This window comes from Balaenoptera physalus (assembly GCF_965194825.1).
Source record: "Balaenoptera physalus genome assembly, chromosome: 8".
Classification (NCBI taxonomy): Eukaryota; Metazoa; Chordata; class Mammalia; order Artiodactyla; family Balaenopteridae; genus Balaenoptera; species Balaenoptera physalus.
In genome coordinates, this window is record NC_138887.1 from 19,076,305 (window position 1) to 19,098,463 (window position 22,159).

Below are 22,159 nucleotides of genomic sequence, written 5' to 3' on the forward strand. Positions count from 1 at the left end.
TTGTTGCCATTTCTAGATTGTTACTTTCCCCCAGTTTCTTGTGAAAATGTGGGTTTGTTTGAGACTCTTGCAATCTGGCTCTATTTTCCTCTTCTCCTTATGACTGATTATCTTCTACCAGCCTCCCAGCCATTCCACCTCATGTATTGAACAGTAGAGCACGTGGTTCATAGGTTTCTTTTCAACCTAGATTCTCGACTCTATTCAAACCGCAAGTCCTAATGTCTCTATTTGCTCTGTTCAGCATTCACTGTTTCACAGAACTAAATCGAGACTATCAGTTGAGAACTTCTTCAGCTACCTACATTGGTGCCCATCTTCTGTCTTTCCTTTATCAGTAGGTTGGGATCCTCTTACTGTCTAAGGGGGCTTCTTCCACTTCTGCTCTGAATTCCATCTCCTCCCTTTCCCCAGAACCTTTTGCAGTCCTCAGACTCTCTGTTCTGTTCTTTCAGGCACGCAACACGGTTGACCTCTTTCTCTCTCTCTGTCTCTCAAAACTCTCTTCTCCTAGAGCCCATGATTCCAGTCTTCTGGTTTTCATATTTATTCTTTGGCTGTTTCTTCTAAAGCTCATTTGCCAGCGTATCCTATCCACCTGACCTTTAAATGTAGCTGGTCCTTGAGTGCTTTTTTCTTTTCATATTATATTTTTTCCTAGGTAATTTTAGCTTTACCCCTGCTTCAACATCTATCTATGCACTGATCTTACTCCCCAGTTTTTAAAGGCCAGACCTTTTTTCTAATATTCTTGACCTTTATTGGATGTTTCCCACCTATATCAATGTATTTCCAAAACTGAACTCAGGAATTCCTACCTCTACTTCTGCCTGCCAACAAAAAAGGAGTGATGCAGCTTTCCTCCAGGGTTCCCTGGTTCAGTGACTAGCACTGCAGTCTGCCATGTTACACAGGCCTGAAACCTGGAAGTTATTTTTGACATTTCTCACTCCCACACTGCCAGTATCCAAGCATTAGTCCTTTTGAGCCTGTTGAGTCCCTCCTATTGTATCTCAAATTCATTCACTTTTGTCATTTGTTCTGTTAGCCCTCTAGACCAGGCCACCATCATCTCTTCTCTGGTAGCTTCCTAATTGGTCTTCTGTCTACTCTTATTCCCTTATAATTTGTTGTCCACACTATTGCCAGAATGATCTTATAAAAATTTAATATCACCTTCCTACTTAAAAGTCTTTAATATCAATAGTTTCCCATAACTCTTAGGATAAAAGACAGAATGTTTAAAATAGCTGGCGAGGCCCCAGTGACCTGGCCCCGGCCTTTATGCCCAGCCACACCTGCCGCGCACATCTTCTCCCCTAGGTATTTGCACTTTAACCGCTCTGGCTGTTTTCAGTTCTTCATATACACCATTCATTGCATATGCAGCACTTCCCAACTCCTCCTCTCCTTTTTCTAGCTAACTGCTGCGTAACCTTTAGATTTCAGTTTAAATGTCTCTTCCTTGAAGAAGCCATCTCAAACATACAATGACCTCCCATCGCTCACGCCTGCACACACACACTATAAACAGTTATACAGGTCCCCTTATCTTCTCAGACTTACCATTATTTTACGTAAATAATTAATTCAGTAATTAGAACTTCCTCCCTACAGTATAAGTCCATGAAACTCAGAGCAGAGACTGCGTCAGTCATTGCCTTACTCAAACCCAGCACAAGACTTTAAACTTAATATATGCCAAATGTCCAAAGTATTGCATGTTTCTTAAAAATCACGATTAGCAGTAAAATTTCAGATGAAAGGGAACAATTGTGGTCTTGACTGTGGGGGCAGCAAGAAGAAGGGAGCTACTAAGGAGGCAGAGTTTCATTCGAAATTGAGGTTTGGTGGATATCGGAGATCCCAAGGATAGTTAACAAGATGAAGTAGGTAGCCCTAGTTCCAGACACCCGTGGCAGAGAATGAACAATTAGATCACAGGACACAACCTAAATATCCAAAGTAAGGGGATGGATTGGTTATTTATTATATATTCTTACAAAAAAACCATTGTGTGGTTATTTAAAATCATAATTTTGAAGGATAAAAACACAGGAAAATACTCATGATACAAGCTTAAGTGGATAAAACAGTGATATAAAAAGTTGTATATTATACAAGAAAGGCAGAAAACCCTAAGGCAAGGGAGTAATGGTCAAAATTGTCAGTTGCTCCCAAGAAATCAGGCCGAGTCTATGCAATTTAATGGTAAAGCAGTCATTTGTGACTTTATCAAGAACACTTTCAGGGATACAGTGGGGTAGAAGTCAGGTTATAGGGCATTTAAGTAGTATTTATAAGCAAGTTGATGCAGCAAATAGAATGCTTTTTATTCACTTAAGATTTGTTGTGTTGTCCATTATAATCCCTATGCTAGGTTTTGGGGATATAGCAAGAAGTATAACAGATTTGTATCCTATCCTCATGTGCCTACATTCTAGAATATTTTTGCTGTAAAGAGGAAGAGAGGATTATTACCTACTAAACAGTTTGTGGGGTTGTGAGCAGGTAATTATTTTTTAAAGATTTGAGCATATTTAAATGCTGATAGGAAAGAACTCATAGAGAAGGAGAGTTAATGATACAAAAGAGAGGTATTAATTTAAAGCACAAAGTCCTTGAAAAGGTGTAGAACATGGGATTTAGAAACATTAAAGAAATAGGCCTAGATGAGAGAGGGGAATCCCTTTGCATTATAACAAGAGGAAAAGATGGATTCAGATGGAGCTGAATTGGGAGATTTGGTGGCAAGAAGTTGAAGGAGGTCTGATCTGACGTCTTCTGTTTTGCCTGTAAAGGAGGAGGCAATATTGAGACTAAGGACAGAAGTACTAGCAGTTTGAGAGGAATATGGATATTTGAAATAGCTGCTGTGGGGAATGGGAGAAAGTGCTGACAAGGAAAGCAACTTGATGCTAGTGTTGAGGGCCCAGTTGAGGTTCTTGACCTTGAATTTACAGTGGCAGCAATCTGTGAAACTTGTGATCTTCTCCAACAGCATTCCATATGCCAGGTACTGGGACAGCAAAGGGCTGTAATTGAAATCACATAGGATTGGGGTTTTGCCAGGTGAATTCAGTGGATGCTAGCAAATGAATGCTTGAAGTGACAAACCATGGAGTCTAAGCTAGGAAGGGAAGGAAGGAAGTAAAGCCAGTAGAGGGCTAATAGTTCAGTGCCTGGCACATAATACTCAGTAATTATTTGTAGATCAGGAGAAAGCGAAGAGAGGTTTGTGAACTAGTTGTCTCCTCTGGAGGTAAGAAAGAGGGATAGTGTGCAGTGAAGTCACTAAAGCTGAGGCAGATCTTGGGATGGAGAGGAAGACTGAACTGGGTGCTGCATTATTAGCTGACTAAGAGGTGGTGACAGGGGGATAAAGGGTGGCTAGTGGAATGGTCTGAGACTCAGAGGAGCAGAGCTTTTTGCACAGGGACACCAAGCCCACCTGACAGGACTGCCTGGGCTACAGTAGAGTCTAACCTCATTGGAAAGATCTGAAGAAGAGGCTTGGTCCTTCAGGGGGAGCCAACGTTCAGTTAAGCCTGGAAGAGAAAAAAAACCATTCATTCATGGAAGAGGTAGAGGACATAGAGAATGTTCTTGACCGAGGAACAGTGGAAAGATTTGGACAGAGAAGCAGTAGGAGGCTGGTTCCAGAAAGGAGCACAGAATATGGAGGTGTAGAGTATGGGAGAGGACAGATGCCAAGAAGCGTATTAAATATTGTCCCTGGGTTGTTCTTAATGTTAACGGTAGTTAAAGTTTCTAATTTTTTCCCTCCACAGTCAGTGGGTAGACGCTACAAAATAACTTAGATTGCAACTTAAAGTTGTATGATTGCAAATTGTTGGAAGGACCAAGCTAAAAATGAAAAACTCAAACTGCCTACAAAAGTAAAAGGAAATAAAATAGTATCCCATGAGAAAAAAGTATTTCAATGTAGTAAAAGCATCAACAAAGTGAAATAAAAGGATAAAGGCAAAATTAAATCCTTAGATATATGCCATGTAATTAACTCGTATTAAAGTATTCTAAATTCTGATTTAAGAATTACTCCTAGGCAGAGTGCCACCAACGTTATTTTTGTTTATCCTATTTCTTTCTAGATGCTTACTTTAGAAAATAATTATTTGTGTTCTATGAGAGAGAGACTCTCCTGTAGTATTTAAAAACTATCTTTGGGATGTGTGATTTAAGTTTTGATGTTGCCCTGTGGTTATTCTATCAAATTCTGCTGTGTCTTAAAATAATATATGTGGGGATCAGTTGGGTAAGTCACCTGTTTATACTGGGGGGTGGAGGGATGATAGAGAAAGGTAGTCATACATCTTGGGCAGTAAATGTTTCTTAGAGGAATGATCTTACATATTCATTTCACAATTAATTTAGTTTTTTTTAAAGTCCAAAAATCTTAACTGTATGATTCAGTTTGCTTGAGTGCTTCCCAGTGGCAAAGCAGAGAAATGGAATGTAGTGAACCTTTTATAAATGCTTAGTGTTTTTAAGTGTTTAAGTGTTTTTAGTGTAAATTGCTTAGTGTTTTTAAGTCAGTCCATTCATTCTAAAAAGAAAAATTTATTGCATAAACTATGCTGCAGTGTTAAATAGATTATTAGATAAGATGAAGGAGTCCTACCACTAACAAATCACAGTATTTTCATTTGTTTATGTTCTAGTACTAGTCCATTATACAAACATTTCTCTGTAGCTATCACAACATAGTTGCAATTCTCTTTTCTCCTTACCTCTCTTAATATTGTAGTTATGGCTTCATATTGATCATTTTGTATGGCTTTGTAATAGTCTATCAAATAATGCCTTCTAGTCCCATAGTGTGGGAATTTTAATTGTTTTCATCTTAGCTTCTTCTAAACTTTTTCTTTTCCACTCAGTGCAAAAAAAAAAAAAAAGAAAGAAAAAAATCCAAAAGACAATAAAACTTAACATTAAGTTCACTTTACCTTGGCACTTTAGGTTTATAACCTTAAGACCCAACATCATTGTGGGGAGATGTGCCTGGAGAGATATACAAATTCAACCTTCCTTTTTGCCTATGATTAAAAATAGCCTACTATCTCTGTTTCCTTCTAAAATCCTCTAAAAAAGATCTTTTCAACCAATCATGAAAAATCTTTTCATGATTTTTTTTAAAATGGTTTGTTAGTGGTACCTTGTTACTAGTAAGTTTGGTGGGGCTCTAGAGTTGAATGAAAGAAAAGCACATAAAAATAAACAGCTTTATGATATAATAACCATACCTTTTGTGTCTTTATGCCTGAGATAAGTTTTTATTTTAGTAACTATTTTTAGTTGTTTTATTACTGCTAATGATAACAGAATTGTTTTGGCAGTGTTTTTATACAATTTGGAAAGTTTTAGTGTTCTTCAGAGAGACACTATTGTAATGAAACAATTAAAGTACCCTTCATTCCATCATTAGGTACCACAATAGCCATAGCATCTCATTTGAGCTATTTTAAAATGTGTTTTCATAAGCAGTATCTATAGTTCCCCATTCCAGATTTTTTAAAATATTTGATATGTCAGTCATTTGCTTAGAAACTTTTTTAGAAAGTGTATTACAAAATGATAGACAAAAACACTAATTGATGATGGTTTAATAAATAAGAGCATGCAATTAGTGCATCTTTAAAGGCTGTTCTCACATGGATGATTATTTTTGCAGAATTGAATACTTTAAGGCTTTAATTTTATACTTATTGCTAGATCATTATATCTAATTATTTTGACCATTTATTCAAATAATAAACCTCCAAGTCTGAATATTTTGTAGTGAAGAATGAGTTTAGAGAAAGGAAAATAATTATATGTCTCTGTCTCCTGCTATTTTATTCTGCCTGCTATCAGAGTACAAAAATATACATTTACATCGTCTGTTTGTTGTATCGTATTCTTGTATCATACAGATTTAGTTACAATACACACACAGGTCAGCCAGTGTTAAAAGACTGAAAAGAATGAAAACTACAAATGAGGACAGATGAGCTATGCATTATGTAATGATAAAACAGGTGTTTTGGAAGATAAACAATGTTCAAAAGCAAAGAAGATTTAAATACTTCTGCATCTCTAATTACTTTATTCTGGTTATTAGACAAAAAGCAAATAGCTTTCAGATGAAATCCAAACTTTCTGTAGTATAATACAGAAATACAGAATGTTGGATAATTCTAACTTCGTTTCCTTTTTTTAGAAAAGCAAACTTTATGCATTGGGGAAAAAAACTTTTTAAAGAAACTCTGTTCCTAGTGACATTTAAAAAAATAATGTCAATTCTATCATGATGCTTTTGACAGTATCTTTGGATTGTTTAGCAGTAGTTGTGAATTATTTTGCATGTGATTCTCAGAATCATACATACAAAGCTGAGCAGTCTAGGCAGTGAGGATGCTAACATACTATCTGTTTTTGTTTATAGGACGGTGAACTTTGACATAATAAAATACTTGTATGATTTCTTGTGAAAACAAGCTTCAAAGCCATATGGACACTGTGACAATGACTAAGCCAAGCTGTGTTCATCCAACTACTCAGTTGGCCAGGGAGAGGAGTTCTTTGGCTCTATTGGATTTGTCCAGACAGGTGCTGGCCCAGCATGGAATCTGATGAAAATACTCTGATTGGTCTGGGTGAATGTGAGCAGAAGACTATTTACCAGGGACCCTGGAGTATTTGGAAGGAACGTGTTAATTATAAACAGCAGGGTTTGAGTACAATCTGTTCTACTCTTAATGATGTTATCTTAACACTGAAATTGCCTGAAACCCATTTACTTAGGACTACATTTTACTCTGTGAACTATCCCCTGCACCTTGAATGTGCCAGCAGCCCTTGTATATAAGCCCAGTCTTTTCACTTCCTCTCCACAGGAGCCTCTGCAGTTGCTTGCCAAAGCAGATTTTCCTAAGGCCACCACTTTAAAAAATCATAGTTGCAAAATATAGTAAGTAGAATTTTTTTTTTTTTTAAGATCCAAGTTTGTATATGCTTATCTTTCACCCTGATTTTCTCAAAAGGCAAGGTAGTTTGATCAGATATAAGGCAGCTTTCCACCTCTAAGCCTACTTGATAACTGCAGTATGCTTAGGTGAGGTTTATCTGGTCACTTTTGCAATTAACTACCCAACATAGCTTTTTAATCTGCATGATGGTTTTCTTTCCTTTTTTTAGTCATTGGCCTTTACTAGTTCTACAATAAAATTTTTTCCTGTTATATCAGTTATGAACCTTGGGTCTGATTTTCTTGTCTATTCATATTTTTTAAGACGTTTTCTGTTAGCATGTAAATGCTTGAAAATTATTTTGAGCAGATTTAAAGTGCTTAATTACGGAGCCTAGTTTAAATTTCAGTTGCATTTTATTCTTTCATTCTTTTTTTGAAGAAGAATTCTCACAATAGGCACCCCCAAATAGGAAGCCTTTTAATGTAGTGACTGACACTTTCTGGATCAAAGAAAACGAGTGGTTGTCTACTTGCATTTATTTAGAGGTACTGAGTAGGGGGAGAAGGAATGAAATTCCTTTGTGTCTGTCTGCACAAGATAGCATGGAGCATCCTCACCCTGTGTCTCTTGTCCCATGGAAGATGGTGAAATTTTGTGTTCCACAGATGTTTGTAGAAGCCAGGACCAGGGAAAAGCCATGTGCACTGCAAATTCAGGCTTAGGCTTCCTGCACGTAGAAATCTGTGTATCATTCAAGTAGAAGGCAGTTTGAGTAGCTGATTCAAGGAAGAGTAATAATGCCACTTCGGGGATTTTCAGCCCCTCATAGTTTGCTATAAAGTGGCAGGTCTGCTGTGCAGCTTTCTTGGATAGCCTGGGACCAATCTGCATTTTGAGGGAAGAACTCTGGAATATGAGGGGGGACAGAGATTGTCAAATAGGGAACTGGGGAAGACAGAAAGGAGGCAAGGTTTCCTGTATGTGACTCTCCCTGCCTTCTCACTGCTGGCCACCTGTCCCCCGCCCAGCACCTTGCTTATCTTGTACTGCCCCACACTGTGCCACCAGCCGTATGTATGGCTTCCCTGCGAAACACCTTGTAACCAGATTTTCCCTGCCTCTGACTGGGCCATGAGAACTTTATGTTTTGTAATTTACTTACTAATGGCTTGCTAAATGACTCACTAACTAACTTGATTAATTTACTTAAACGAAGACTAACAGAGTTTAATGTGGATATTAGCATTTTAATAAGGGTCATCTGCAAATGAATTTTCTAACTGGAAGATACAAATCTCCAATTAGAGGAGGGAATCTAATGATGAGAATGATGCTGGCTGGTGGGCCAGATATTTCTGTTAAGAGAGGAGGTGCCTAAATTATATTAAGCATCTATTCTACCTAGATCTAAAAATGATTTAGGTGGTAGAAGAACAAAGTTACCAGGCTGTGGGATTTTAGATTTTTTATACGTGGTTGATCCTCCATTTTAAAAATGTCTTCTTTCCATTACCATGACTCATATACATAGTAAGGTGGAGACCTTATTCCCCCTCTTATTTTCAAGTCAGTTTCAATCCCTGAATCAGTCTTCATTGCTGAAACAGTTCCTTTTCAGTAACTCTGGAAGGGATTCTGATCCAACAAGTCTCTTTTCATTAAGCCCTAAAAAGTCAAAAAGGAGTCAAGTCTCTAGGGCAGCAGTTAAGAGCTGGGGCTCTTGAGTCAGACTACCTTTGTCAAATACCAGCTGTATCTCTAGGAGCTGTGTGATGTTAGATAAATTATTGAATCTCTCTGTGTCTCTTGTTTTCTCACCTATACAATGGAAAGTAGAACTTCCCTCATGCAGCTGTTTAGAGAATTAATAAATAAGTTGATATATTTAAGGTGGTAGATCTCAATTGGAGGCAGTTTTGCCCGCCAGAGAATATTTAGCAATTTCTGGTTGTCACAACTGGGTGTGGGGTAGGGGAGGGTAGAGACCTAGGATGCTCCTAACCATCTAAATGCATGTCCCACAACAGAATTATCTGGTCCAAAGTATCAGTAGTGCCAAGGTTGAGAAACCCCGATCTAAGTAAGGTACTTGCCACTTTGTAAGTGCTCAGTAAATGTTAGCTATTATTATTATCATGAAATATTTGTGACCTTGAAAGGAGTTAAGTGACAGAATGTGACAACATTCCAACTAAATAGAGAAGAGATACTCTTACCTAATCCTATCTAGGAAACTTACTTCTTGTTAAAAATTTTTGAATTATTCAAATGGACGCAATACCTTGGATTTTTATTTTTAGAACTGAAGTATTTTCTACTGGGTTCTAATTCACATGTAGGTTTCATTACTTATTTTTCAGGATCTTGTTGAATAGTCAAAAGCATGAACTGAGAATGATCAATCAGAGAGCAGGTGACTGAGGAGTTACATTGCTTGCCCTCAAGGTGTGATGGCTGTACAATTAGTGGTATACCTCCAACGGATTTAGTTAACCAACAACTGTTTAATGTAATTAAGGTGGTCTGGAGCAAGGAAAGCTCAGCATAAGAAGAAGCCTCCTTTGTTACTCCAAGGTATGCCCTACTCTGCTTGTACTATGCAAAGAAAAGAAAAGTAATGGACCAAGTCGAGGAATAATGCATCCCTTATCGCATTAAGTACTCAGAGAGTCTCTAAAATAGTAGAGGAAATGCCACAACTGCCCATGTATGCGACGAGGGCTATAATAGCATCCTCTACTTTTACCTGAAGTCTCACGCTATTGAGTACCATAGTTGCATCTCATGCGTTTTTCCATGAGCAGAGACTTAGATTGGAGGTAATTAACCAGAGGTTGATATTATTCAGCTTCATCCCCTACATTTTGAAAGCTTCATCTCCTGCGAAGTGTGACTGTATCATATGTAAAATAGTTTAGATAATTTTGTATGTAATTTCAGTCTGCTGACACAATTTGCTTTCAGAAATGCTTAGTAGAACTCAAAGAAATCTTTCCTATCAAGATATCAACGTTTCACTCAAATTTGATGTTAAATGCCCTTAATGCACAGTTAGTGTTCATTTTCCAGCAGTGACACATTCATGAAGCACAGTTTGAGAAGTAGAAATTTGGTAGAGCAGAGAAGATTATAATCAATTCATTCATTTAACTGCATGTTGATGCACAATAATGATGGGATTTTAGGAGGCATTCAGCTGTTTGAGTAAATAGTGGTAGCTTTGGCATGAGAAACGAGTCTGGATTTTAGAGGCAGTAGAGATTTGCTTGGGGTTTTGGATAAACCATAATCCATTTCATTGGTCTTTGAGGAAGTTGAGAGTCCTATTTAATGAGAGTTCCCATAAAATAATTCAGTATTCATCAAAAAAAAAGTACTAAGTACCATCTATGTGTCAGGTGTTGTGTTGGGTGTAGGAGTAGGAGGTACAGCAATGGACAAAGGAGACAGATTTCTGTCCTGGACAAAAGGTGCTTTCAGCATTGGGAGAGCCGTTCCTCGAAATAGGAAATCCTGAGGGAGCGACTATGTCTGTAGGATGAATAGGATCATGAGTTCAATTTTGAACATGTGCCGTTGAGGTGCTTATCCAAGTGGAGTGTGAAGTGTGTAGCTGGATCTAGTTAGAGATCAGAGTTACTGCCAAGCATTAACGTAGGGGTCACCAGAATAGAGGTGAAAACTGTTCTTGACATAGTGAGGGAGAAACCATCTTGAAATGAATTAAGAAGGTGGTCATAACTCTTGCTCATCAACTCACCACAGAACTGCAGGTTAATTTTATTTTTTCAAATAAGAGTTCTCCACTATTCATATAAACCCCATCCCTTTCAGTATAAGAAGTGGCAGTAAGAGACCTGGGCTAAGTCCCATTTAGTATTTGGTCCCAAAAGGAAAAACCAAACCCACTTAGCGTCTTAGTTCTGTGGAGAATGTTAGATCCAAACACATGATTTCATCACTTTGGACCAACTTTCATAATAATAGAGGCATTGCACTGGCTTATGTGTGCCCTAGAATTTCTGAAACCACTTTAGGTTCACTTTCTCTGGGAAGGAACATTCAGCCATCCTAGTTCATGGGATTCATCCAGCTGGAAATGAAGAGAGCCTTAGAGGAACAGAGATGCACTAACCCCGTAAGCATCCATGAGAAAGGATGCTGAAATAGAAACCCCTGCTGTTTTCTACATCAGTCTTTCTTTTTTTAATTGAAAAATATTGACTAACTAAAGCCTAGTCATCGAGAGGATGGAAAGACGTGGGAAAGAGCCACATGGCTTGAGGAGGGATAAAACAGGCAGCTGCTACAAATGCCTCTGAGTGTAAAAACATAATAATTAAGCTGAAGTGACCTACAGAGAAAAATAAGTAGATCTAAAAAATCAATTTTTTAAAATTGTGATATTGTAACTGAAAGTTATGTGGGAGAAATAAGACATGTACCAATAAAAAGAAATTTTCTTAGATTACTAGACTAGGAGAGCTAACTCCCCAGCTTAGGTAAGAATAAAACTTTGGAAATGTTGAACAGAAGAGGACACTGCCCACAGCTCCCTGCAGCCTGGGCTGGTCGCCTGATTTCTTTATAATAAAAGTTCTGGGTTAAACTGTAAAAAAAAAAAAGCAGAAGGTGAAAAGAGCCCCACCCCTGTTTAAAGAGAAAACAATTTAGAACTTGTTTTTTATAATGCTGTTATACATAATTTAAAAATCTGTTTTTAATTATTATAAAAGGAACACATGTTTACTGTGGAAATTTGGGGCAATCATGAAGAAGTAAAAATCACCAGTTAACAACATTCAGAGATAGCCTCTGTAAGTAAAAGTTTTGGTATATTTACTTTAGTTACTATATTGTTCTGGTAGTTTAAAGAAGAGGGGTAATTGTGTCTTTTATATTGAGAAAGAAAGGACAGATCAGGTGAAGATTAATGATTCTCATAGCAGCCTGTGAAACATGACTGGTAGGACTTAAGTTTGGTATTTCATCAAAAATGTTTAGAGTGACAACAGTTTTTTTTTTTGTGTGTAAATCACTTACATCCAAGTATATAAAATGTGAAACCACATCAACATAATGAAAAGCAATATATTTTAAAGCTATAACATCAAAAACCAACTCTCAAATATGTGTGACCAATATATCTCTATCAGTAGAATTGCTTATTTAAAATGCTTGTCATGATAATAAAATGGGAGAAAGAACAAAAGAAGCACCAAAGTGAGGGCAGAGAGACAAAAGTTGAAGTATGGAAGGAGGAGGGCAGTGAAGTAGATGCTAATTTGTGGAAATACAAATCAAAAATGGTGTGGAAACAGGACGTTTCCTTATCTATATCTGGATGACAAAGCAAAAAGAGCAATCATTTATTTTGATCACGAATCTGCAGTTTGAGCAGAGCTTGGCTCAATGTGGTATCCCTTGGGTCAACTTGAGAGTGGAGTTGAATCACATGAAAGCTGGTTTCCTCACCCTTGTCTGGAGGCTGACACTGGCTAATGGCTCCTACCTGGAATACCTACACATGGTCTCATGTGCTCTCTCCACTTCATGGAATGGTGACGAGGTTCCGAAAGTCAGCATGCCAAGAGAAACTAGCAGATGCTGCATGGCCTTTTCTAATCAAGCCTCAGAAGTTTCATAGCATCACTTTTGCAGTATTGCGATTAAGGCAGTGATTAAGTCCTCCTTTTATTTAAAGGGAAGGGAATTATTATACCCACCTCTTGATAGAAGGAGTGTCACAGAATTTGCAAGCATGCTTTAAATCACCACACAGAGCATAATAGGCTGAAAATAAAAATATGGAATGCAGATGGAATATATTTTATGTCCTTTAAAAATTTGAGTTAGTGTGACAAACTGTTTCTTATACACATACCCTCATCAAACATCTCTTCTCCATTCCTCCAAAGCACAGGAGCTCTGGCTGCAAGGGGGCCAATATGGTTGGAGTACAGGAAGCAAAGGCAACCTTGGTAGGAGATGGAATCAGAGGGGTAATGGGTGCCAGGTCATGTGTAGCCTTGCAGGGCATTGAAGGACTTTGGTTCTTTTTTTAATAGGTTGTAAATATTTTATTGCATTTGCATATTTTAACTGTTTCTTTTTAAAAAATTTTTATTGGAGTATAGTTGATCTACAATGTTGTGTTAGTTTCTGCTGTACAGCAGTGTGTATCAGTTATACATATACATACAAGCAACTGACAAGGGATTAATCTCCAAAATATACAAACAGCTCATTCAGCTCAATATGAAAAAAAACAAACAACCCAATCAAAAAATGGGCAGAGTATCTAAATAGACATTTCTCCAAAGAAGACATACAGATGGCCAAAAAGCACATGAAAAGATGCTCAACATTACTAATTATTAGAGAAATCCAAATCAAAATTACAATGAGGTATCACCTCACACCAGTCAGAGTGTCCATCATCAAAAAGTCTACAAACAATACATGCTGGAGAGGGTGTGGAGAAGAGGGAACCCTCCTATACTGTTGGTGGAAATGTAAATTCCACCAATATGTGAAAATCTAAAAAAATGGTACAAATGAACTTACTTACAAGATAGAAATAGAGTCACAGATGTAGAAAACAGACTTATGGTTACCAGGGGGGAAAGCGGGGGTGGGAGGAGGGATTAAATTGAGAGGCTGGGATTGACACATACACACTACTATATATAAAATAGATAACGAATAAGGACCTACTGTATAGCACAGTATTATCTACTGTAATACACAGCTCTTCTCAATACTCTGTAATGACCTATATGGGAAAAAGAATCTAAAATAGAGTGGATACAGGACCTTGGTTCTTATTCTTTGTGAGATGGGGAGAGTTTTGAGTCACATGATCTGGTTTAGATTTTTTTTGGAAAGGATTACTGGAACCTATATTGAGAATAGAGTGGAAGCAAGAACAGTAGAAGGCTATTAAAAAATCTAAGTGAGAGATAATGGTGGCTGGTGGAGGTGGTGAGATGTTGCCAGATTTAGGGTATAATTTAAAAGAAATGTCTGCATGATTTGCTGATTAATTGGGTGTCAGTTTTGAAAGAAAGAGTCAAGAATGATTTCAGGGTTTTTAACGTGAACATGTGGAAACGTGTAGGGGAGATAAGATCATGAGTTCACATGTGGACATGGTAAGTTGGAGATTTCTGTTAGGTATCAAATTGGAAATGTCAAGGAGGCAGTTAGATAAATCTGGAGTTCAGGGTAGAAGCCCAGGCTGGAGATAAAAATTCAGGGGTTGTCAGTATCTAAATGGGAATGTGTAAGGGAAATGTGTACATGAAGGAATTATGGCCAGCTCTTCTGAGTCAGAAAACTACCTTCTCACTGAGCTTCTGCCTAGGAGTGTTCAGAGCCCCTCTAGAAGGTAAACCCCCTCCCTGGGGAGTTGCTTCTAAACTGTAAGGAACCTTCAGTTATTTGTTTCCATAGGAAGAAGGGATTCATGATAAAAGTGAAATTTTCTTTTTTTATATACTGAAATTGCAAATACTAAATTACTAACTTTAATACTAAAATTTCAAAAAATCTTTGCAACATTAAAAAGAAAAATGACAGGAATGGAGTGAGTGGGTCATAGATTTAGATATAGCAATTTATGTGATGCCCAGCCAAGACAAAATGACCTGTAAATACTGAGTTCACAGATTGAATATGTTAATTAATTTCCAAAATCCATTCTTTTGGAGCTGTTCTTACTACTAGGAATTTGCGTTCTTTCCATTTCAGAAGTAAAAATTAATTAAAAGATAATATGCTGAATTTCATCATTAAAATAAAGGTTCCTTCTAAGTATATCTAAGTGTGTGATATTTGGTAGCTTTTTTTTTTTTTCTTGGCAATATCCATCTATCTTTTGTTGTGTTTTTTTTACCCTAATCATGATAAGTCCACCACTGAATCATGCCCAGTAGAGGACATGTTTGGAGTTGTGGCTCCAGATGCTGGATTGGTTTGCACTGACTCTCTTTTAATCCCCGTCATAAACAATTCATTAGTAAGAAAGTTGTAGGAGGCAGAAGAGAGTAAAACTGACAGGCCTGTCTAATGACTAAAACTATAAATATGGGTCCATCATTACATTACAATAAATAAGAACTCCCTGAGTAAGGAAGATGAGGAAAAAAGCTCAAGGGGTTACTGGACACATATTGCCATTTGAGATGGAAATTTGTTTTTCTTTTCCTCTTTCACTTTTCACTGTTAAAACTATGTGATTGTAATGGTGATAATTACCAGGTGAACATTTATGTGCTTGACACTGTAATAGACAACTCATATACATTATCTCTAATACTTATATAGTGTGTATGAAAAAATGTATTCACTCAACGGCTGACACTAGAATGCCTCTTAGGGGAGAAATTTGAGGAGTAGACGATGAGAAAGCTGTGAAGTGGCAGATGAGACCCTGATAGTCCTTGGAAGAAGTGGCTAAAGGAACAGAAAAAAATCTGTCTATTGCTAGGGAAAGATCAGCAAAATTGATACCTCTGGTCAAGCTAATCAAGAAAAAAGAACACACACATTACTGTATGATAGAAAGAATGTAATCACTGAAAGAGAATATTCTGAATGCCCATGAATTTGATTATTTAAATGAACTGGACAAATTCCTTGTAAAACACAGCCAACCAAAACTTATTCAAGAAGAATTAGATAACCTGAATAGCCATATTCTTCATTAAAGAATTCTAATAATTATTTAAAGGATAAATAATACTTATTCTACACAAACTCAGAAAATAGAAGAGGAACACTTTTCGACTTATTTTACAAGGCCAGCGTTACCCTGATACCAAAACCAGACAAAGATAGGACAAGAAACTTGCAGACCAATATCCCTCATTAAGATAGACACAAAAATCCTCAGCAAATTATTACTGAATCAAAGCCAGCAACTGTATAAAAGTATCAATAATAATACATTATGACCAAGTGGAGTTTTCTCAGGATTGTGATTTAGCACTCAGAAATCAATCAATATAATTCACCATGTCAATAGACTAAAGAAGAAAACCACATGATTAATTTAATGCAGAAAATCATTTGACAAGATCCACTTATGATTTAAAAAAAAACCTCTATGCAAATGAGGAATTAAAGAGAACTCTCTCATTGATAGGGCAGTGATGGCCACTGAGCAGAGGAGAAGTCCTGGTTCACACCTGACTCTGGCCTTAGCCCCTCTATCTCCAGTACCCGCTCCTACCAAGGTGATAGCTGCCTGCACATCCTGGGGAAAGATGCGACTCGTGTTCACATCAGATACAGCTTCTCCCGCAAAGTAACTGGGCACACGCAGACTGTATAGGGTCACTCCCACACAAGGACACTCCTTCAAGACTACAATAGGTAACTGTTTTACCTAATTTCATAGAGACAGAGAAAGTTAAGCAAAATGAGAAGACAGAGGAATTTGTTTCAATTGACAGAGCAAGAGAAAACCCCTGAAAAAAACAACTAATGAAACAGAAATGAACAATTTACCAGACAAAGAATTCAAAGTATTAGTAATAAGAATGCTAACGAAATTAGGGAGAATAGATGAACACAGTGAGAATTTTAACAAGGAACTAGAAAATATAAAAAAACAGCTGAAGAATACAATAACTAACATTAAAAACACATTAGAAGGAATTAATGGCACATTAGATGGTACAGAAGAATGTGTGAGTGATCTGGAAAATAGAATAATGGAAATCAGAACAGAAAAAAAGAAAAACAACAGGAAAAATGAGAACAGTTGAAGGGATCTCTGGGCAACATCAAGCATACTAACATTTGCATCATTGGGGTCCCAGAAGGGAAAGAGAGAGAGGAAGGGGTTGAATATATATTCGATGAATTTATTGCTGAAAGCTTCCCAGACCTAAAGAAGGAAACATATCTAGGTACAGGAAACACAGAGGGTCCCAAACAAAATGAACCCAGACTCAAACCAAGACATAATTAAAATGGTGAAAGTTAAAAATAAAGGGAGAATTCTAAAGGCAGCAAGAGAAAAGTAAAGAGTCTCCATAAGGCTATCAGCTGATTTCTCTGCAGAAACCTTGAAGGTCAGAAGGGAGTGACATGATATATTCAAAGTCCTGAAAGGGAAAAACCTAAGATACTCTACCCAGCAAGATTATCATTTAGAATTAAAAGAGAGATAAGGAACTTCTTAGATAAGCAAAAACAAATAGTTAATCAATACAAAACCTACACTAAAAGAAATGTTAAAGGGTTTTCTCTAAGTGGAAAAGAAGTAAGAATCTACAGGAAAGGGAAAATCCCACTTAGGCAAATATATAATAAGGACTGAGGATCAGCCACCTCAATAAGGCAGTATGGAGATCGAAAGACAAAAAATTACAAAAGCAACTACAATTAAACAGTTAAGGGATTAAAACTAAAGATGTATAATATGACATCAAAACCACAAAGTGTAGGGGAGGGGAGTAAAAAATGTAGATCTTTTAGAATGTGTTTGAACTTAAATATTTGATTACCAGTTTAAAACAAGTAAAATACAGGTTAACATATATGAATCCCATGGTAACCACAAATGGAAAACTAAAAAGAAGGGAACACAAGCATACTACTAAAGAAAATCATCAAACCACAAGGAAAGGAACAAAAAGAAGAAGAAATGAATGGAGAAAAACTACAAAAGCAACCAGAAAACAAGTAATAAAATGGCAGTAAGTACACGCCTATCAATAATTACTTTAAATGTCAATGAACTAAATGCTCCAATCAAAAGACATAGGATGGCTGATTGGATTTAAAAAAAAAATAAGACCCATCTATAATATATGTCGCCTACAAGAGACTGGTGGCAGAGCTAAAGACAGAGTGAAAGGGGATGGAAAAAGATATTTCATGTAAACAGAAATGACAAGAAAGCAGGGGTAGCAAAGTCATATCAGATTAAAGTATACTTTAAAACAAAGGTTATAATGAAAGAAAAAAAAGGGCATTATATAATGATAAAGGGATTAATACAAGGGAAGGATATTATACTTGTTGACATATATGCTCCTAATACAGGAGCACCTAAATATATAAAGCAAATACTAACAGACATAAAGTGAGATATTGATAATAATACAGTAACAGTAGGGGACTTTAACACCCCACTGATATCAATGGATGGATCACATAGACAGAAAATTAATAAGGCAATGGTACTCTTAAATGACACAATAGCCCAGTTGGACTTAATAGATATCTGCAGGCATTTCATCTAAAAACATCAGAATACACATCTTTTCAAATGCACATGTATGTTCTCCAGGATAGATCACATGCTAAGCCACAAAACAAGTCTCAACAAATTTAAGAGGATAAAAATTATATCAAGCATTTTTTCCAACTACAGTGGTATGAAACTAGAAATCAATTACAGAAAGAAAAAAGGGAAAAGAACAAAAACATGGAGACTAAACAACATGCTACTTTGAAACAAATGGGTCAATGCAGATATCAAAGAAGAAGTCAGAATATACCTTGAGACAAATGAAAATGGAACTAAAACTCTCCAAAACCCATTGCATGTAGCAAAAGCAGTTCTAAGAGGGAAATTTATAGTGATACAAGCCTTCCTCAAGAAATAAGAAAAATCTGAAATGAACAACCTAACCCACAACCTAAAGGAATTAGAAAAAGGACAGATAAAGCCCAAAGTCAGCAGAAGGAAGGAAGCAATAAAGATCAGAGAGGAAAGAAATACAATAGAGGAAAAAAAAAAAAGAAAGAAAATGGAAAAGATCAGTGAAACCAAAGTCTGGCTTTTCTAAAAGATAAAATTGATAAACATTTAGCCAGGCTCACCAATAAGAAAAGAGAGGACCCAAATAAGAAATTAAAGTGGAGCAATAACAACCAATACTACAGAGATGAAAAAAAATCATAAGAGCATACATACTACAAGTAGTTGTATGCCAACAAGTTGGACAACCTAGAAGAAATGGACCAATTTCTAGAAACATAACAACCTACCAGGACTGAATCAATTAAAAACAGACAATTTGAACAGACCAAATTTGTAATTTAAAAACAAAAACAAAAACTCCCAGCAAACAGAAGTCCAAGATCAGCCACCTTCACAGGAGAATTCTACCAAACATAACGGAGAACTAATACCTGTCCTCCTCAAACTATGCTAAAAAATTGAAAAGGATTGGACACTCCTAAATTCATTCTATGAGGTCACCATTACCCTGATACCAAAATCAGACTAAGACACTACAATTCCAGTCCTAGGTGATATGCTCAAAACCTCTGAGTGTATTTGCCCACCAAAAGATGTGTATAAGAATGTTCATAGTGGCTTTATTCATAATAGTCAAAACTGAAAATGACCAAATATTCATCAATAGGAGAAAGAATTTAAAAATTGTATGTTCTTAGAACCCACAACAGCATGGATAAATCTCATAGACATTATGTTGAGTGAAATAAACCAGAAACAGAAAAAACTAATTCATGGTCATCTGAATAGTGGTTACCTCCAAATGTGGTGGTTATCATGTTAACTGAAAGAGGATATGATAGAACTTTCTGGAGTGATGGAAATATTCTGTATCTTGATCCAGGTGGTGGTGGTTACACTGGTGTATAGAAAAATTCAATTGAGCTGTACACTACAGAGTTATGCAGTTTATGCACTTCACTATTATGTTTTTATTTTTACCTCAAAAAGAAAAAAAAACACTCAAATCTAGCAATGATTCTTTGTTCTAGACCATAAGTAATCTCCATGAGTCAAAGAGTATCACTGGCTCAGTGGTAAAAATAAAACAATAGAACAGAATAAAATAAAGTAGAAGTGAAAAAAATTTAATATAAAAGCAAAAATTAAAAAGAGGGAAAAGAAAACGCTAGGTTTAAATTTGCCACTTCTAAAAACCCTGCTATACTTTCAGTAAATCCGCAGGGAGGTACGTGAGGAAACCAAAGCTTTGGAGGGATTAAGAGGTATTTCCAAGGCACAGCTAATCAAGTTGCAGAGCCACGTCTCAAACCCAAGCCATAGTGTACCGTTATACCATGGCTACAATTTTAGTGAGGCTAGGTTGGTCAGTATATCTTCAATACTGTGTTCTCTAGCAACTGCATATGTCACAGGTTGTATCCTTGAGATAAACCTTGAAATCCTAGTTAATGGGACTGCAGACACCACAACCATCAATTTCAGGGTCTCTTAGTTTATCTTTGCCAAATGCAGAGTCAGCATATTTGCATTACATTATATTCTAAGGGGCCTCAAAATGTTTGTGGTGAGGAGCTAGTCTGTTTCTCATTTGAAGCTTTGCTCTTGATTACTCTCTCAGTGGGGGAGTACAATCCAGAAAGTTCATGTACGGGGAAGGGGCGAGCGTGCTGACAGGTTTAAGCCAGGCATGTCTTCTTTCCTGTTGGAAATACTTAGGTCATGGTGAGGGGCCTCTGCTGAAGCTAGTGACCCCACAGTCAATCTCAGCTAGGTTTTCAGTCTTCTAATAAGTCATGAGCAGCCAGTGGGGACCCTGTGGGGTTCAGTTGTCAAGGGAATCTGACTGTTTGAAATGCTGAGAGTGAAAGGAAGAAAATGTGTTGAGCATAATATACTACTTTAAAAATCTATGATTTGGGGGGCTTCCCTGGTGGCGCAGTGGTTGAGAATCTGCCTGCCGATGCAGGGGACACGGGTTCGAGCCCTGGTCTGGGAGGATCCCACATACCACGGAGCGGCTGGGCCCATGAGCCACAGTTACTGAGCCTGCGCATCTGGAGCCTGTGCTCTGCAACTAGAGAGGCCGCAATAGTGAGAGGCCCGCACACCGCGATGAAGAGTGGCCCCCGCTTGCCACAACTAGAGAAAGCCCTCGCACAGAAACGAAGACCCAACACAAGCCATAAATAAATAAATAAATAAAGCATGACACAAATTAAGGGGAAAAAAAAAATCTATGGCTTGGGACTTCCCTGATGGCACAGTAGTTAAGAATCCGTGGGCCAATGCAGGGGACATGGGTTCAAGCCCTGGTCCAGGAAGATCCCACATGCTGTGGAGCAACTAAGCCTGTGCGCCACAACTACTGAGCCTGCGCTCTAAAGCCTGCGAGCCACAACTACTGAGCCCGTGTGCCATAACTACTGAAGCCCGCGTGCCTAGAGCCCGTGTTTCACAACAAGAGAAGCCACCACAATGAAGAGTAGCCCCTGCTCACCACAACTAGAGAAAGCCCCTGCACAGCAATGAAGACCCAACGCAGCCAAAAAAAAAAAAAAAAAATCTATGACTTGTAATGCTGAGACAATGTAATGGATTTATTAAGAACACAGCAAGGGTTTGAAAATTATTTCTTGAACATCCTAGCCTTGTATCTGTAGATTCACAAACTTAATGAATAAGAAAAATTGTTAGCTGTCTATATTTTTTTAAAGAATCATCTGAAATAAAGCCTTTCCCAAACTAGTTATTATAAATTAATACATCAAAAGTATATTGATTAAAATATTAATCCCATAGAAGGGCAATTCAGTAGCAGCATACTGAAGGTTGAGGAGTGCTCAGTGGAGGCTGGGGCTTAGGTTAGGACTCATGTGTGAACTAGGTTTGTAAATGTTCTCTTTGGGATTAATGGTGCATTCATGACATTTGATAATTATTCTGGTTACAAATCAGTGTCAGCAGCAGTAAAATTAAATTATAAATGGACAGAAGAGAAATATTACAGGTGGAAAATAACTGATACAAACAAATAAGAACCAAATTCACATTAAAAAAAAAAAAAAAAAAGCAAAGATGGGAACATCCATCACAGAGTGTTTCTCCAGCTGGTGGAGTCACTTACTTAAAGGATCATCCAGCCATATCCTTGATGATTTCAGAGATGTCGCTTATAGACAGTATCTTTATAACCAGGTCTACTGAATATGTATTTGCTGAATTCAAGAAGCCCCAGGAAACTGTAATGCCAAAATATATGCTGGGTAGTGGAGAGCAGGTAATTGACTTTATCATCACATAGGGGAACAGTAGCTGTCCAAGTAGGTTATGCTTGGGGCTGGGGTGTGGGGCTCTGTATGGAGGACATGTAATTATTCCTGCTGATTCTGTGCCTTCAGAATTTTCCTATACATGTTCCCACATTAGGAGAAGCGGTGACTATATTTCTGGCTCATTGTTTGAT

The 22,159-nt window shown here is 37.3% G+C and overlaps 1 protein-coding gene and 1 long non-coding RNA gene across 3 annotated transcripts in view; one reads left to right on the top strand and one right to left on the bottom strand.

Moving 5' to 3' along the window:
- Positions 1-22,159, bottom strand: part of LOC309666314 — a 1,163,838-nt gene that overhangs the window by 777,993 nt on the left and 363,686 nt on the right. The gene's annotated exons all lie outside the window — the stretch shown is intronic.
- ORC5 (origin recognition complex subunit 5) overlaps positions 1-22,159 on the top strand; it is a 121,012-nt gene that overhangs the window by 65,342 nt on the left and 33,511 nt on the right. The window contains exon 14 of one of the 2 annotated variants that reach the window (XM_082473607.1): positions 6,446-7,245. The exons of the other annotated variant lie outside the window; for it this stretch is intronic. Within the exon in view, the coding sequence (XP_082329733.1) occupies positions 6,446-6,491 (46 nt within the window). The 3' untranslated portion in view covers positions 6,492-7,245. Of the gene's footprint in view, positions 1-6,445; positions 7,246-22,159 lie in introns of those variants that run through there. 2 annotated transcript variants of the gene reach the window in all.